The sequence below is a fragment of the Centruroides vittatus genome, unplaced genomic scaffold (assembly GCF_030686945.1).
Source record: "Centruroides vittatus isolate TY-2023 unplaced genomic scaffold, ASM3068694v2 contig_1052, whole genome shotgun sequence".
NCBI lineage: Eukaryota > Metazoa > Arthropoda > Arachnida > Scorpiones > Buthidae > Centruroides > Centruroides vittatus.
This window is the reverse complement of record NW_027120681.1, coordinates 76,687-89,983: the sequence shown is the minus strand read 5'-3', so window position 1 is coordinate 89,983 and position 13,297 is coordinate 76,687. Positions and strand designations below refer to the sequence as shown.

Sequence of the window (13,297 nt, the reverse complement as noted above, 5' to 3'; positions counted from 1 at the left end):
TCTGTCTTGTATTAAAAATTGGTTTGACGAGAACCATGATCCCATGTGTTTTTTCTCGTGTAGCATTATTTCAATCATTATAATGAAGTTGTTAATACTGATTTAGCCGATATATTACACACTCAAAGTATTTTATAATTTGTGTGTGTGTGTTACCAAACTCAGTAACTTCAGGAGTGTATTAGAAGTTCATTTGCATGTTGTTCTCTGCAATTTCTGTGCCCTTGAAATTAGCGGTGTTCAATATTACTGAACTAACCATCAATGTGATATCTTATGATACCAAAGTTGGAAAAATACTGTTTAATATCATTATTAATGTTTGAGATTACTGATATCGGGAATTACTGAAATTTAATATTTGCGATTAACAATTACCAACTATTTTAAAAGAAACAAAATTACGAGGTATACAAACTTTGCTTAATCTGCAGTTTAAAAAATTAAATTTTCAACAGACATATTGATTACCTTAATAAAACAGTAAAACATTTAGGTGATTTAAAACAAAACAGAAAATATCTGAGAGACCAAAAGAAAATTTGAATTATTGTGGGCTGTCCACAAACATGTGGGAAAGTCCACAAAAAGTAACAAACCAGAGAAATTTCATGCACCTTTCCCTCCAGCAGTGTTTAGCTTTCTTTGCCAAGCCTGTATCAGAAAGATCCGTTGGTCTATTGGGAGAATAACAGAGATAGCTTTACGGAGCTCTTACACTAAGGTCCCCAAAAACGATCAAAGTCAATATCAACCTCAGGGAGAGATAAGGCATTTTCAGGGGTTGATTAGGGAAAGTCAATTGAAAACAATTCATTAAAAATTATTAGTCCAATGGATCACGTATATGACAATTTAGAACGTTGTAAATTTGCACACTGTAAGTAGACTTTTCTATGAAAACAATGTGTGGATTAATACTGACTCATCAGATAATAATAGTTAATTAAAATATCATTATTAACTGTATCAGCAAATCAAGAAGGAGGCAGTAAAAGTTTGAGAAATCAGGAATCTTTGAAAGGTCAACAGTTAAAAAAGTCTGAGACACTATATACATTATATTTGAAATTCTTATATATAATGGCAATGTCAGTTCCAATGAGAAGTTAATATTTTTAGAAAATGTGAGTGATTAATCAATTAATAATCAATACTTTGACAATGAATGGTGTTAATAATCAAAGCGCAATTATATAACATTTATATAGATCGAAGATGTTTTTGATATTGAACATGACTAGTCGAAATCAGAACTGGCCAGCTTAGGCATCTGATCGGGAAATTGGAATTTTGTAGGAATTTTTTTTTATCTAAGCAGCATTGTTTTCACATCACAGAGAAAGGGTACATTATGTTTTAATCATCATCTTGATGTGACATGGTACTGAGTGATCTTGGAAGACACAGGATTTCATGTCACAAAATTATTCCTTGATTGTTGAATCAGTTTGGTAGAGAAGATATTTTGTAGCATTCTGCATTCACAGTCACATTTGTAAATGGACAGAACAAACTATCAATGTGTCTATGAATTCAGTGTTATAAAAAAATCTTGACAAGCTAATTTCAACATGCAAGGAACAATTTTGTGACACACAATCCTGTGTTTTCCAGGATGTCATTGCACCATATCACCACACCAGATAATAACTACAGATAAAGCATAGTTGTTAGCATCATTGTCATTTAGGTAAAAATATTAAGAAGCCAAGATTATATACTTCAGTTGGCTAGGTCTTGATCTCAATCCTATTTAGAACTGTTGGCATATTATGAGAACAAAAACTGCAGAAATACAAATAAAAATAAACAGCAACTACAGGAGTGAATTAGAAAAGTTTGGTATCATGAGCCTGGTGTAGAATACTTGAAAAAACTCATCCACTATGCTAGCTGCAAAGCTGCTATTAAGGTTTGAGGTGACCCTGTTAAATATTAGAATCCTATTCAACAAGAAATAATTGTTCATGTTGTGCTTTACATATCTACTTATGCTGTGAACCTTTTTTTTTATTCCATAACTACAAATGACAAATTCTTGCAGTAGCGCTCATTGACAGTATTGGTAAGACTATAATGTAAAACAACACAGTTAAATTCAATGTAGCGTTATATGCAATAAATTACATTTTTTGTTTACTCTTATTTGATTTTTCTCTTTTCTACACAGGCTATCATTACAAATTGCAATCATAGCTTAAATATGCTTCTTTGCACATCTGTTGTGCGCTTTCTGTGTCCTTATAGATGATGCAATTTCTATGGTTACTACTGTAAATAAATACTGACTATTGAAAGAGCTGTAATTTTATAAATAAATACAAAGTTAGTTAGCAATTACAAAATTTATCTTACGGTAATTTATTAATGTAGCAAACAAAGTTCATATTTTAAACAGCAAATTAATTCTTGCAAACTGTTAAATTACTTAAAATAGACAATATAAATTCCAATGTTCTATTAATAAATTATTATTTACTTTTTACTATTATACAAAATAATATTCTGTATTTCAGCAAGTCCTCACCTAATGTTGCAATTTCTAATAACTTATAGAATACTGTACAAACAGTAAAATTAATTTTACAAAGAAAATTTAACAATGATTACAATCTTAAGTGAGGATTTTCTACACTAATTTGAAAAATTAGTCACTTAATAAATAATAGTTACTTTTATAAACTACTTTTTACATGTAAATCAGACAACTATTTATATTTAGCGAAATTTAAATATAATCCTCCTCGATTCTAAAAAAATTATAAATTAAAATTTTATTTACAATCTTTGTAACTAATATTTTATTACAATAAAAAATGTTTACTAATTTTTAAAAAAGCTGATCATTTATCTAAAACAGTAGTCCTCAAAATATGGTCTGTAGACTACTGGTAGTCCATCGGCATTCACCAGATGATCCACAAACTGATCTGGTCATTTTTCTAAAATGCAATCTTGTGTTGTTTAGCCAGAGGACAATGTTTTTATGAATCATTTATCTTAAATGTTACATTCGCGTCAAAAAGATCTGTCCGTTCGGTAACTTAAGGCGATTTTTATAGAATAAGAAGTGAACGAGGGCAAAAGAGGTTTGCCGCACCTTCGACTTAAATTAAATGGTTTGTGAACCATATAATTTTAAGAACCACTGATATAAAAGGATGTGAATGATCAGATTGATTCATTTTGTTGCAGTAACAAATTCAAATCTAAATCTATAATTTTAAGAATTTGCATAGAAAATAATTAGCAATTTTCCAGAATTTTATTTCATTTAAAACTAAACCGTAAATTTCAAAATACTTACAATTTTTTACATAAAACCAACTTTCTTTGTTATAGAAGGCTATTATTAGTATAATAGCTGATACAAAGATATACAATGATCCCACAAGAGCTGAAGTTACACACGCAATAAACAATCTAAGAATAAAAGAAAAAACTTTCGTTATTATAGTATCTATCGTCAATTTTAACATTAATTAATTCTATTATTGAATCTTCGTATATAATATCTTCTATGCTTAAAATTATAACTTATATAGAAAACTTTTAATTAAATTAACTAGAATGTCAAAAATTTTATATATCTAATTATTTAAGAATTTGAAGATTTAAAATGTAATTTTAAAAAATGTTTTAGAAATAATGTTAACAAATTTGCATGACAATTGACAAAACTTGGGACCGCTCTAATAAAATTAAAAAAATAAATACACTGATAAAGATGAGGTAACCAAAAAACATTTAATCAAAAATGTTTGACCATATTTCGGTCATCTCTACCGAAAAGAATACAATAAACAAAATATAATTCATATTTACATGAATTATAAAGTCCCAACGATTTATTTGAAAATATAACTCCTTTTTACGTGTTAAATTTTTGTTTTTGTTTCGAATTTTATAAAAAAAAATATTTAATATTTTAATATATATTATTTTATAATAATTTTTTATACATATACGGTATTAAAATAATATTTTTCTTTTGTTCGGATATATTAAATGGAAATTTAAATTTATATTGAATTCGAACAAGCCTTGAAATGAAAAATAGCAACGTCACCGAAGTCTAAACAAATTTCTACATGCATTTGGCTATATTAGAAAATGTTTTATTCAATATAAAAAAACAATATGTCATCCAAATAAAGATATTTTCTAAAATCGAAAATACAATTTGCTGTAAATGGTGAAGGAAACTATTATATATTTTAAAATAATTGAATAAAAATTTTTAAAATAAAGTAAAAATATTTTAATTTCAAGTGTTTTTTGGTTTTTTTTTTAAGTTTCAAAATCAGTATTTTAAAATTTATGATAAAATTATGATAAATACAATAGAAAAATTTTCTAAAATGAGAATAAAAATATATATATACCCTGTTTCCCCGAAAATAAGACGGTGTCTTATATTAATTTTTGCTCCCAAAGATGCGCTAGGTGTTATTTTCAGGGGATGTCTTATTTTTTCGTATGGTATGGCAGTTTACGGCCACCAGGGGAGCTCACCACAGCACACTCGTACAACACGGCAGGGACAGCGTACGGTACGGCGGCAGGCGACGGGCCTCTTGATGCCTTGCCTGCATATTTACAAGTGACAGCCGCGAAAGGGAACATCGGGATTGGTGGTAGGTGACGGTTTTCATGTCCTGCATGCAGCTGCTCTGCAACGGACGGTGAAGGTAGGGGATAACGGCGGCAGGCTAAAAAGAATCACAGCTGCATGCTCTGGTGTTCTGTTTGGCGGGCATGATTCCAAACGAGGCTAGGTCTTACTTTCTGGGGAGGCCTTATATTTAGCAATTCAGCAAAACCTCTACTATGTCTTATTTTCGGGGAAACATGGTGTGTATATATATATATATATCTTATATACAGCATTCATACAGTAATAGCATTTTATTTATAAATGATACTTTTCAATACATTTTAATATTTAAATTATAAAAGACATTTTTAGTATTAATGAATAATACATACTTATAATTTCTTCCACCTACACAATTATTCAGCCACTTACAATGATGATCAAAATCCGAAACACACTTATTACAAACACTACAATGCTTAGAACGAGGAGCCCTGTAATTATAAAGTGAAACAATAAATAAATAGGTATAGTTTATAAAGGAGTGGGTATATTGTTAATTAACACAAATAAGATTATACCAGAAACGTCGATAATTGCTGTTTAAATTAAAACTTTTTAACAGCATAATTAATTTCAATTACAAATAAAACAACATTTATGTCTGTTTAAATAACTTTTTCTTTAATTCTTAACTATAGCTTTCATCATAAAAACATTCTATTCATATACAGTAGAGCGTCATTTATCCGAAAGCCAATTAACCGAAACGTCAGTTATCCGAAAGCTTTCCAGTCGGACTGTGTCGTGCCAAATCGAACGTTTTTGATGCTAGATTAACTTCTAAAGTATAATTTTTTGTTTTTATATTTTTCAATATATTTATTTTGTTTGTACAAAATAAAGAAATAATTTTTAACGATACGATAGCCTCGATTATTATTATAAAAATTTTCGTTAGGCTTAAAATCGACGATAATTCAACACAAAGAGACACGCGACGGAGAAAAATTTCAACATCGGATAGGTTAATGTATTTTTTCGTACATAATCGGTTATCCGAACAACCCCAGTCCCCAATTGATTCGAATAAACGATGCTCTACTGTATATCTAAGAATGGGCAGATGTGATATATTACTGTTATTTTTTTTTCTATTTTTACTTCATTTACATAAACAAAATATGTATAATTATAAGCCAAATGATTGCCGTAATTAATTAGAAACCAAGTAATTTGATACTAGAGGTAGATGTTAGGCACCATCTCTTATCTAAATTAATAATTATAATAATTTGATAATTTATTAAATAATTTAGAACATTCTGGAAGAAAACAGTGGGACTTGAACCCTCAACCTCCACTTACTGTGCAGTGTGCTTGTTAGTTACACCATCCAGACCTCGAGCAATTAATTATAGCATTTTTAATAGCCTGATTAATTACAGCAATCATTTGGCTTAGTATCAATACATCAGGTTTTGGGAAGTTGATATTTATGTATAATTATAATTTGGTAATTAAATATATGTTTTAAAAATATTAAATTATTATATTATTCGGAATTTTTATAGAATACATAATTAAAAATAACCAAGCTTAATGGAAATCTGGTCAGATCCAGTCATGTAATTAATTAGTCAATCTTTTTAATAGTTCTATTACGGCAAAGTACATGTTATAGTAATTAGTAATCCATTTTACTTAACTTTTGTGTGTATCTATCTGCTGGTCCTGGCAATATGCCATTTATTAGCATGTATTTTTTATTCATTTACATGTAATGAAATATTGGCCTTTTTGACACTTTTTCTTTAATTGTATATATTAATGATTGTGTTCTCAGTATATAATTTAATAAGTAGATAACTCGTCGCCAAAAGTATAACAAAAAAGTGGCATCTAGCTCATTTTATGATAACCTGTGGAAACTTTCACGTGAGAAAACGCTAAAGCATTTCTTCAGTGTTTTATTTTTCAGATTTTTGACAATAGTTATTATTGATAAACTTGTCTCAAGTGCGCATAAGTCACGATTGTGAGATTATGAATTGTGGTTTGTTACAAACCAAAAAGCTCGCATACTTCAAAGATTAAGATAATCACAGAATGTAAAAAATCCCAATCTTACAAAAAACACTTGGCAGACATCTAAAAGTTAATTATATGACATTATTTAACAGCTTAGGAAACACAAACAAAGCAGAAACATGTTTTGCAAATGCTGGAGAAAGTTCTCTGCAATAAAAATGTGTTCAAAGGGCAAATAAGAAAATGTAGAATGTACCCTATTTTAAATGGTACTCAAAGTGAAGAAGCAAAAAATATTGCAGGAAAAAGCCTTACAATTTAAAACAAAAATTAATGTTTTCAAAGAATTTAAGGTATCATCAAAGATGGTTACAAGGCTTTAAAGAATATCACATCATCACAGGACCAATAATTTTGGGCAAATCAAACTCAGATTTTACAATGAATTTTGGAAGAGAGAACAACTACCAAATTTACACAGAGATACAAAGCAGCTGATATTTATAATCTTACAAAATCACATCTTTATAGTACAAAACACTGGCCTTTTTCAACACAGTAAAGAAAGTAAACAGCACAAGAATTATTCTAACATATAAACTGAATGTTTTCCTTCCCTTACAAGCAAACTGCATCCGGTTAGTGCACGTTGGTGCAGCGTACCATTGCTCTTCTTGATAGATAACATTGAGATTAACTTACTTCGGGTAAATTTTTTTTCATTAACAATATTTTTTATGCAGGCAACATTTTTTCCTGTTAAGGTTTTATTTCAGGCTATGAACTTCATTATAGCATCATGGAAAATGATTCAACAAAAGCACCATTTAAAAGTGCTTTTGGAACAGGATATAAATTTAATTGAGTAGCATTTTCCTTTAACAATAGAGCCACCAAAGATCTGGCTGCAGAAATTTGGTTCTTTCCAGAATTATATTTATTTTGTCTATTTACAATTACTTTATAAGTTTTTATAAATACTGTAATTTTGTTTTTGTCACCTACAGTACTATGCAAAGACATAACCCACCAAAGTACCAAAGTACAGCCAACCAACAGCAGCAAAAAGGACAACTATGACCATGAGCTAATATAAAAAACAGACTTCTTGATATAAGTTAAAGAATATTGCTTTATGTTAATATGATAAGAGTGACAATACTGAATAGACTATGCATTTTTCAGGTTATTGGAAGAAGATAAGCACACTTACTATTAGAGGGCACCATTTATTAGAATAAATACGGTATGTTTAACACAAATTATTATTATTTAAATAATTTAACTGTGTATAAGATAAGGGGTAAAACAAAAACTCAAAATATAAAAAAATTGATCCAATAAAAGGCACCCTAATGTATGTAACATAAGAAATATTTACACACACTTAACATATACGGTTACATTCCAAAATGCATTACATTAAATATACAAGTTTATTTCATTATAAAAAGATATTTAAAACTTTTCTTAACTTAGAAAAAAATTTAATCTATGAATAATGTAAAATTTTAAATTTAAATTAAATACTTACACTTTTACCAGGCATAGATGACAAGTTTGATTTTCAATGACATGTGCATGTTTATCACGATCAAAGGTTGGAAGAGGTCCTTTGTAATTTTTCTTCCTAACTGCAACGTCAGCAGGATCCACAGTAATACTTATGATATGAACAATTATATGTACTAATAAAATAATGCCATTGATCTGATTAACATGGTTAAAGCTCTATTATGTTTTTCTATTCATCTTGTACAAATTTAATTAATACACAATTTTATTACTTATATCATCCAATAGGACTTAAATACAATAAAAAACTTAATCATATAAAAACAGCATAAACATAATATATTCATATGTATATATAGAGAGAATTCAATAAAAAAAATGAAGGTTTAAATTTAAGAAAACAACAAACAGTATGAAAATACTATATATATATATTTACAAAGAAATAAAGGTATTTTATTTAAATGATAATGATATTTATTACATAAATAACTCAAAGTATATATTTGACTAATAAGTAGAAGTCTAATCTGAATCTTCGTGAGCTAGTGATTGAGTAATCTATGATCTGTTAAAACAAAGCGTAAGAATAAAAACTTTACCAAACAAGCAACGCTATACTTTGTGGTTATATAAAAACAATTCATAGCCGTATTTCGGAATCTTTGAACGGCAACTACTGTAGAAAAATCAAAACAGCCGAGCTGAAGATTGAAACTCGGCAAAATTCCGTACAAATTTTACAGTAGAAAAGTATAAGGCATTCCGAAAACATTATGAGAGATACATGGCACATTGGATTGACTCATTCCAAAAGCAAATACTACTTTACAATTTTAATCATATTCTTAATTCATTCAATATAAAATGTATTTTTTCTCCATCTCAAATTTGTAGTGTCTTGCCCCCGCACATCATACTTTTCCTGATAACAGTCATGCCGGTCATCTACGTAACTCCATTTGAATTGAATTCACATGACTTCTGCTCTAGACCGGAAGTTCTTACATAGTTAATCGGGGCCTTCTGCCCCTGAATTTTTCATATCTGGTCTCGACTTTCATTTATCGAACCCTGTTCTCAACATTAAGAAAGGAAGGACAGACAACGGGCAGAAAACAGTGGGAATTTATAGGTTTATAATTTTTTCAAATTGCAGAACAATTAACTTACAAATTGATATTTAACAATTCTAACTAAGTCTTAAGAAGAGCATAATTACATAGGTACAAAACATCATTTTCCACATACTGTTATCAAATATCAATTTCTTGCTTTGTGCAGAATAAAAAATTTTGTTATAAATAATTTTTATTATGTATTTTATTGCTCATTCATTTAATTATATTCATTCTGATTGTTATGTTTTCCTGGAAAATTTTATTAATTTAAAATTGTAGGCGCTTTCTGAAATTTAAAATTTAGCAACTATTGGAACCGATATGCGACTTTTTAAACTTGTATATAAATGCAATTTTATGAATATAAAATGGCTTTCAAAACTCAAAACACTTTGAAAATGTACAAAATATTTATTTTAATATCTTAAAAAATCATCATCATCATCATCATCATCACTATTATTATTATTATTATTATTAGATTCAAATTTAAATCATAATGTTAATTACTATTATATAATGCTATAATTCAAATTATACTACCCAAAAAGGATACAATTGTGGTAGTTTGCTGCCACATTCCTGGTGGAAAATTTGGCACCATAGCCCCAAAGTATAAAAATGAAAATAAAACAAGAAAAAACCAAGCCACAAACTGTAATGGATGAAGTGGTCTTGACCATCCATTTTTCTTACTCAGTTTATTAGTATTTTCAATTTTATGGCATGGTCCAACCATCTGAAAATAACAAACTTTTATTTACGATTTTTATATATAAAAACCTAAATAAGCATTTCTAAAAATATATGCATTAAAGCTAAAAATTCACGCTATAAAAACTATTTTTTTTAATAATTTTTCTGATCACTGTAATTTCCTGAAGAGAAATCTTCACTGGCATACACTTTGCACCTTCAGAACAGTCATTAAAAAAACATTTACCAGTATGACACTTAGAAGTTATGTTATAATTACATCTAAAATGAAGTGCTAAAATGAGTGAAACAGAATACTTGAGACAAAACTGCCTAAAATTAAAAAAATGGTTGCCAAAAACAACAAAACTTTTTTATTGTTTCATTTCAATTCTGTTTTATTTATCAAATTAAATATATTCTTCACACCAATAATTATACACGAAATAAACAAAACTGTTTCTCGGCTTCAAAATTCTTTAACAATAGTAAAATTAGCACTTTGTTTTACAACAACCACTCTGAAAGTTTCGGAATACAACAGTCCTGTTTATTATTACTTTCTGTCTGTCCTCGTATCGTCTCAAAGTACTCTCCCTGATGCCCGATGCACGCAGTAGAACCAGCTCTGGAAGCACTGACACCTGTCTTCTTATGAGATGTCTTCCAAGGTATTTCTGTATGCAGCAACTGTCTCTTCAAGATTCCCAAAACAACATCCCTTGAAGACCTCCTTGGCTTTGAAAACAGAAAAGTCACAAAGTGCTAAATCTGAACTATAAAGTGGATGGATAATCAACTGCTCTCCAGAGTTGCTCAATTAGTCCACCGTTCTCATTGCTGTAGGTGTCGTTGCATTGTCACAATGCAGCAAGACTCCATGAAAACCTATTCTAGGATGCCATTTGCAAATTTCTTGAAAGACTTGAGGAAGACAAATGGTGACCTACCACTCAGCATTAACTGTCTTTCCTATTCTCAAGGACTACGGTGGCAACATGGCCCTGTCTTCCAAAGAATGTCGCTACCATTTTCCGACCAACACTTCTTGGACATTTGACTTTGACCCTTTTTTTTCTGCATTCAGTGGTTTATGCTTTGTCAGAGAAGACCCAAACTGCAGACTGTCTCTTGCTTTTGGGGTCATACTGGTAGATCCTGGTGTTGTCACCAGCGACAATGTCCCACAAATGTTTTGAGCTTCCCTGTTGAAATTTAAAGCCATAAAACATCATTGCTCAGAAATTCTCCTGCTTCAGCTCCATTTTCAACATCCAGATTTGATGGCACTTCCAATATCGGGTACTTCCCACAGGTGGGAAATTTCAAGGATGTGGATATACTGCTGAACTCGTGTTTAAAAAATGTTCGGCAGTAAAGTATCACAGACCATTTTTTTCTGCATTCAGTGCTTTTTGCATATCTGAAAACTTTCAGAGTGGCCTTTGTATCAAATAATAATAATAATTCAACTTGGGAAGTTGAGGTATAAATTTGCTTTAAAAACAAGAACTAAAAAATACTGAAGTTTTGTATAAAAAAAAAGTGCTCCTAAAAACATTTAAAAGTAAAACCATTATTTTATTGCATATAAAATGATATAGAACACGCAAAACTCAAGAAAATGATATAAAATTCAAATCAGCTAATCACTTTCAGAATCTGATCCATCAGTTTCATAGTCTACATAGAAACATTGTACTTGTAAACACAGTCATTCTACATTCTCCACAGTCAGTCGCAAACAGAACAAGGAGAGTAAATCTTTGAACTGAAAAAGCAATCTCCCAACATCAACAGATGTGAGAGAAACATATTTGTTTTTCAATAAAAACTCCAGGTTTTATGACTAAAGAGACTCTAGAATTATATCTGTATTTTGCATAGGGAATATTCCAGTTTCTCCAAAGTAAATCCATGCAATGGTTTTTGGTGAATTTAAAAATCTCCCATTGCTTCATAGTAGACAACCATTTTCCTGAAGCTTAGAAACTGAAATACACAGGAACTTGTAGAGTCCTTTAACACAGCTTCTTGTTTCAATTGACTCTTAAATTTCATTCCAGATACTGCAGTTTATTAATGAATTGAAAAATTTAGGCATAAAAACAAGCTACTCTATTCCATGTGACCCATCTGGCTAATACAAGGTGTTTTGGGAGTGGTAAGACAGTCAGCTTTTTATGTAAATGTACATTTGCATGTAAAGACCAACAACTGCCGAATTATCGGGCTAGCAAATGGCTATAGTAATATTAATAATTTAAGTTAATTTGGTACTAGAGTTAGGCGTTAGGCACCATCTCTTGCTAAATTTACATTTGCATGACATTTAATCAAGATCTTTTTCATTTCCAAAATGAAATCATTGACTGGCTCCCATGTTAACAGACCAATGAGAAAATTCAGCATGTACAGTACCTTTTTAGCACATTTTTTTTTTAGATGAAAAAATGTAAGAATGGGTTGTTTCCTACTATTTCCTGTATCATCTTTTTTTATATTGCTTCACATACAAGCTGCATGTAGCTTTTCCTTAGCAAGCTTTGGTCAAGGATTGAGTGCTAGGTATGCTTTTCTAGAAAGTTTTTGAATGCTGGATGATTTATCTTGTTGAGAGAATATTAAAGCTGTGAAAATTCATTCTTCTTGCTTATATTGTCCTTTGCAGAACTTAATGATACCAAAATAAAACTCTGTTCCTTCTATGTTTTTTCCCCTTCTCTGTTGGAAATATTTTTTGCATATTTAATATGCTGCTTAACATATGAACGAAGATGCTTATCTGAATTTATCACACAATTTATATCTCAGAGTAATATTTGTCGGCTGTAATTTCTCTTTCTTTAAAATTATTTACTAACTCCAGTTTTGATTTTGATACCATTGACATTTTTTCAACTGTAAAGCCGTCAGGTCACCAACAGTCACCAAATTCCTTCTTTACCTTCATGAACAATGGAGTTGTCCTCATTATTTTACATTAGTGATGTTCAAGATCATAAAATCTGTAATCAATATAAATGATTTGTTATTGTGCCATAATTGATGACAAGCAACTAATATTGTCAAAACATCAATTATTAATTGATAAAATTCTATATCAATAACAACTACAATAAATTAAGTACTTAAACAGTTTTATTTCAGGTTTACTGTATTATACTGTTTTGTAAGATCTGAAAATCCAAATTTTATTAATTCAAGATTTAACATGTTCACGGTGTTATAAGGCGCACATGACTTGTACTGATATGTCTAGTTAACGTGACAGACATAATTGCTTGTTCTTCTGTGGGGTGGTGCATGTTTTCATAACATAATTCTACAATCA

At 29.8% G+C, this 13,297-nt stretch overlaps 1 protein-coding gene across 1 annotated transcript in view; it reads right to left on the bottom strand.

Moving 5' to 3' along the window:
* LOC136971725 (uncharacterized) overlaps positions 1-13,297 on the bottom strand; it is a 49,910-nt gene that overhangs the window by 20,278 nt on the left and 16,335 nt on the right. The window contains 4 exon segments of the mRNA XM_067266210.1: positions 3,311-3,426; positions 4,993-5,094; positions 8,166-8,341; positions 9,824-10,006. Of these exon segments, the coding sequence (XP_067122311.1) occupies positions 3,311-3,426; positions 4,993-5,094; positions 8,166-8,341; positions 9,824-10,006 (577 nt within the window).